Source organism: Sparus aurata, chromosome 22 (genome assembly GCF_900880675.1).
Source record: "Sparus aurata chromosome 22, fSpaAur1.1, whole genome shotgun sequence".
NCBI classification, from domain to species: Eukaryota; Metazoa; Chordata; class Actinopteri; order Spariformes; family Sparidae; genus Sparus; species Sparus aurata.
The window spans coordinates 23367085-23373294 of NC_044208.1; the positions used below are offsets into that span (position 1 = coordinate 23367085).

Here is a 6210-nt window from a genome sequence, read left to right on the forward strand (position 1 = left end):
TAATCAAATTGGTCCATTGACGGAAAAGATTAGTGACTATAATGGCCGAATAAGGTTTTAAATCATTTTCTTAACATTCTTTGGTTCCACACAGCTTCTCATTTACCTCGCTTGTCATGATATACTGAACTGTTATCTACTGCCAGATAAAACGGGCAAACTGAAGATCTCACACTGGGTTTCAGAATGTGTCACAGGCATCTATGAGTATTATCCCTCAGTAATCATTCATTAAAATAATAACTTGTTATTTTCAGTTATCTAAGAATCCAAATACTACTGCGGGAAAGCTTTGAGTTGTGGTCGGACACCCAAAACGATGAGAATGCATGAAATAAGCCAAGCACACAGTGGATATCACATATCTCCAACCTGGATCATTGATCTCTGCTCAGCTATGGTGACATCACCTATATCAAGCCAATTAACCCGGCCAACGAAGCGGGAGAGAAACTGCTGTTAGGAGTTACATAAGACATCAGTTCCACTACATAAGACGCACTGACCAGCATTGTTTTCTACTCCGCGAGGTCGACTATCAGGTGGAAGCTCGCAGTGCAAAAACAATTACCTCCAGCAGGGGGTAAGCAGCTGAGAAGCAAGCGGAGGGAAAAAGCTGCCTTTTAATTTGTGGTCAATTAGGATGCTTTCGACAAAGAGGGCTGTGGGCGGTGTGGTTTTCTACTACTGACACTTAAGATACTGAGAAAAAAATATCTTAGTATCTTTAGAATTTGTGTCTTTTTCATTGACTTCGGAGGCGTCTGTCTAAATGGCTGCGACTACAACCGAGCTAACCGTGCATGGCCAAACTGTAAAAATACAGTAGTGTTAGACCTCCAGCTCAGCTAGAGGTGGTATCAGCTGGCTTAGCTATTACAACAGTTAACAGAGCAAAACATGTTGTTGACTATGGCACAGCATTAGTTCCACCGCATTAGACACAATGACTATCACTGTGACAGCATCTCATTCACGAGCACACACACACACACACACACACACACACAGACACTCCCTCTTTTTCACCTACGGATATTCACACAGCAGCATCCCCATTTACAGCACAATGGCGTGTTTCATGTATGTACGGCACATGTGGCAACGTCATTGGCATTGTGCTGCAGACGTGTTTCCTCACACAGCAGTTATTCCTCCTTTGAATGAAAATATGCATAGAAATGTCCCATTTCACAGCACAATAGTCTTTTATAAGCACGCCCTCACGCAACAGGGGTCGTGCACAGTAATAACCTCTCTGCAAATTAGGTGATTCTCATATATCATGCTTTTGTGCAATGCATACAAACACAGGCACACACAGGGTATCGTGTTTGTAACAGTGTCCTATTCAACATGACAATAGGCCCTCAGTTTGCACAGGCTCACTGTACATGACTCCATGAGCTGAGAATGCTACAGCACAGGCACTTCTGCTCATGTTTATATGCATCTGTGCACATGCATACACAATGATCCTGTTTATATCACGCAACACCTTCAGTTTCTATGCGTACGTGGAGAAAAAGTCCCCCTTAAATCTCATGGTTGCATTTCATAAATCTATAATGCTGAAAGGAGTGCAGCATTTATTTTGTGGTGAGTGGTACCACTTTGCCTAAACCTCCCGTCTCTGCTTCAACTTGAGGTACTGATTTACTCAATTTCCCAAAGCAGCCTCCAGAGAAACCCGCTTGAACTTATCTCTACATCTATGGCTGTTATACACACACAGTAATAATGCAGCTTTGGTTAAATGAAGTCGAGGGGTGGAGCCTGATGATGATCGCAATCAATACAGAAAGCTACCACCATTCAACAGCTGGTACAAAATCGAAATGTTTCATACATTTGCTCGATCAGTATAGCTAACCAGCTAACTTTTGCATTGTCTTATCTTAGCTTCCTCAGCTAGCCTGCTAACTTTAGTGTTTTTTTGCCTTAACTACCTCTGAATAGCTAACCAGCTAACTTCTGCATTTTCTTACCATATCTTCCTCAGAATAGCTAGCCAGCTAACTTTTGTGTTTTTTTGCCTTAACTACCTCTGAATAGCTAACCAGCTAACTTCTGCATTTTCTTACCATATCTTCCTCAGAATAGCTAGCCAGCTAACTTTTGTGTTTTTTGCCTTAACTTCCTCTGAATAGCTAACCAGCTAGCTTTTGCATTTTCTTACCATATCTTCCTCAGTCTAGCTAGCCAGCTAACTCTGTTACAAGCTTTTGAGGCTGACCAAAGCAAAGTTACAGACATGTGCGCAGATGAAGACCCTTTGAAATCTGACGTGGGGATGTGTATCGGGCGGTGGTAAAACAAGGGATGCAGGAGTTGATCTGTTGATCGTCCATCACAATGCTTCGTCAATCATCCAGTCCTACTTTATAAAGCCATAATATATCAACGTTGTGTTTGCAGCTTGTTCCACTGGCTCTTCGCGGCTAAAACAATCAATTAACACTGCATTAAGTCTCTCCTGCCTCTTCTGTGATGGATGTCTCTCTGTATAATTATTGAATGATTTTCAGGTGGAAAAAAAAAATCCTCTGCTAATCAAATTCACTGTACTGTAGCTGTCATAGAAATTTCTTGACCTGACAGATGAGCAACTACATTTGTCCATTTTCCATTTCCTGTGAGCCTACAGTTCATTGTTACAGTTCAAGATGTGATTTGCGCACGAAGGATTTACACAACCCTAATGAAGCGGCTCGTATTTCAGCTCGCACGTCCTCACATGTATGCACATATTCGCGCCTACAGACCCATCCCTCCCTCTCCATTGTCTTCCCTGGCACCGGTTCCCATTGACACAGATGGTGACGGGAGAATGAGATACAAAGAGAGACAGACACAGAGGGAATGGCAGCAGCAGCAGCTGATTCCTTGAGTTTGTATCAGGTCCTTTCCTTCACCCATCCCTCTGTCCATACATTTTTTCCCATACATCACACGTACCTGCTCCATACGTCCATCCACCTGCCAGCCGAGCCATCCATCCCTCATTTAGCTCGACTGGTTCAATTTATCACTCCCAGCCTCCATCTATCCATCAATGCTCTATATGGACCCTGAGTACTGTCTTACAGCTTCCACCTGCAGCCATTCATCCATTCTCTCCACCTATTCGTCAATCTGTCCCTCAAACCAGATCCTGCCTCGTATCATGACCTTTTACGCACCTATTAACTTCTGAAATGTGACCTTTCAGTCATTCATCCTTTTTTTCCCTTCCATTTATCCATCCATCCACCCCACACTAGTCTAGCCAGCAAGGTGAATGTGTCATGACCTCCTACAATTTTTTTTTTTTTAAAAGCATTATCCCTCTCCTGATGGATCTGCCCACTTAACCACCACCAACCCTCCCTTAGAGGATCAATAGCAATCTTAACTTACCAGCTGCATGCCACAGATGAAGGCCAAGGTGCACCTGCCACTACAGCACCCCATGGTGTCCTCCCTCCCTCTCTCCAGTGATCCACGTGGAGAAGAAACTCTGGCTTGAAAAAACAAAAAACAACGAGAAAAAAAACTCCCAAATCTCCAGCTGGACCTTCAAAAATCCAAAAGCCCCACTCCCCCTCCCCTGGAGGGCCCGTCTGTCTGGCTGGCAGCCCAGGTAGAGGCGCTCCCTGCTCGGCCTCACACACCAGAGTGTCAGCCCCGGGTACTGGCTCTGAGCTCAGGGGAATTTTTTTTAAAAAAAGGCCACTACTTCATTCAGATCGGAGGGGTTGCTGACAGGTGAGCGTGGTCCCTTTGGATTCCCAACACACAGGGAGGAGGTGGGTCAGGGGATCAAAGATGCAGATGGAGGGTGGGTGGGTGTGTGTGGGGGGGGCCTTGAGGAGGATTCAAGTCCACAAATTGCTCTCGGTGTATCCACAGAGCCTGGCTCAAGCCTACTGCGACTGATGGCAGCCTTGATAGATCAGGTGGTGCGCTGCATCTTTGCTTTGACTGGGGGTGAATTCAGATGCCTGATCCTCTGAGCTCTCTTGACACTTTCCCAAACTATGTCCACACAGAGTCCACTTGTCCAGTCATCGCCTGCTTGGACTAGAGAGTCCGCTTGTCGACCGCCACCATCACCAACACCACCACCACGTCCATTGACCGCATCCTTATTTCATCAAGAAGGGGGGCTGAATACACTGGATTGTCACGGCAGCAGCAAACACTGAGGGGACTGTGCTGGTGAGATTAGATAGATGTACTCCACAGGATTAAGTGCTCTTTTTTGCTGAATAAATCCCGAGTAAGCGCTACTTGGATGTGGCTAATTTGTCTTTTTAGGGTGGAGGAAACAAGTGCAAGTGGTTTCCCTGCCTCCCTTTCTCTTGTCTCCTCTCAGGGGAAGTCTCGTGCATGTAGCGGCAACATCCTCTAACGTTCGTTCAACCAACGGTTATAACCCCCTCTCCGAAACCTCGCTTGTAATCCCGTATATTTCGCTTTTATCCAACTGAATTTGGTGTTTTATCCACTCGGAATTGTTACCAGGTTTGTTGCGATGTGTCAACACAGGCTTGGAGCGGAATTCGGCGTCTCTTTCGGCTAATAAGAAGAAGAAGGAGAAGGAGAAGAAGAAGATGAAGGAGAAGAAGAACAAGTCCTCCTCCGGCTCATCTCCATCAGCTTCAACAACACAACCGCCGGTGTGTCAGCTCCGTCAGCCGGCCGTCGCTCGGTTAACTCACCGCCTGCTTCCTCCGGAGAATAAAATCTCTTCAACGTGAAACAACAACAACAACAAAAAAAGAGGCAGACGGGAGGAAAAAAAAAAAAAAACAAGTCCACGTTTCGGATGGAGAGGGACAGGGTGAAGGTAAGTGTCCAAACGTGACGTGCGAGAGGCGACACGAGCGGAAACGAGAGGGCCGAGTGTGAGTTTAGGTCGGTCGTCTCGGGGCTGTCTTCAAGGAGTGAACCGGAGGGAGACAATGGGAACCGGGATGGACCAACGGACCGAGAGAGACAGCCGAGAGGAGCGTCTCTCGCGAGCCATCTGTCAAGTCAAACACCGCGCAACAACGGGGCTGTTCCGGCGGAGAGTTTCAAAATAAAAGCACGCGATTAATTGGCTTGCAGGTGGCTCCATGCATATAAAGCCCCTTTTCCACATGAACCCCGCTAAGATCAGGCCTTTTTTTGTGCAATGGGAATGTGTAAGCTCTGGATTTACTCTCTCGCTCTGTCAATTGACCCAGGTTTTTATCGGCTCGGCTCTGATCTAAAGGTAAAACCCAGGTGAACCCGGCAAACTGGGCCACACAAAGTGATAACACAGTATTGACATCCAGTGGTGGCATGTTAATAAAGAAGGAATTTGGTATGTGATCTACAAAGGATGTTTTATTACTGGACACAGGGTTGGAGGTGGAGCTCCGTCCATTTGTATAGGTGATCGATGTTCGATAAGTGATTTTTAGCAGGATGACCTTTCAGAACCCTGTGTAGACCTGCTTATTTTGGTGGAAAAGCACCATGAGAATAAACAAAAAGGGGGGACCAACTTGCATTAGCACTTCTCCAGAGCACTACAACCAAGGTTAGCAGGTCTACACAGGTTTTTTAAACGCAAGTCAACCAGCTAGAAATTGCCTGTTGACCCCATTCCCACTACCCGCAGGCAAGGCAGCCCATCTGTGAGTGTTATGTTGCATGTCACTTAAGTTTGTACTCATTGGACCCAAAGTGTCTGTAAAATGGCGGATACATTATTTTGAGTGTCACAGCCGCCATGAAATGACTCGTTTCACTGTCAGGATTTGAGCAATAGGGTCCAATTACATTTGTAAAGTCTAGAAGAGCCGCACAATTCAGTGATTTTATCCCGCTTCAAGTTAGCAGGATGCTAAACCGGAAGTTAGCCAACTCCATCGTTGATCCAGGTATGTTCATAGTTGGGAAGTCCCATAGTTGGGAAATGGGAAGTCCATTTGGATCATAGTTGATCCAAATGGACTAGAGTTGTGCAACAAGTTTGATCCAGAAATCATGAGCATTTGGGTTTATAGGGGAACACAAAAGGTAAATGCACCTCAACACAGGTAAGTCCATGCAAATGTTACTTGTCGAATTTTGTAGGCAAAGCAAGTTTATTTGCATAGAACAATTTAGACACAAGGCAACTCAAAGTGTTTTACAGGGGAATCAAAATTACATTAAAATGCATAAAAAATGCATTTAAAACACATCAGAAAT

The 6210-nt window shown here is 45.3% G+C and overlaps 1 protein-coding gene across 1 annotated transcript in view; it reads right to left on the reverse strand.

Moving 5' to 3' along the window:
* Nucleotides 1-5037, reverse strand: part of nkain2 (sodium/potassium transporting ATPase interacting 2) — an 89733-nt gene extending 84696 nt beyond the window's left edge. Inside the window, exon 1 of the mRNA XM_030405208.1 lies at nucleotides 3400-5037. Coding sequence (XP_030261068.1) covers nucleotides 3400-3453 — 54 coding nt within the window. The 5' untranslated portion in view covers nucleotides 3454-5037. The remainder of the gene's footprint in view (nucleotides 1-3399) is intronic.
* Nucleotides 5038-6210: the final 1173 nt, after the last annotated feature.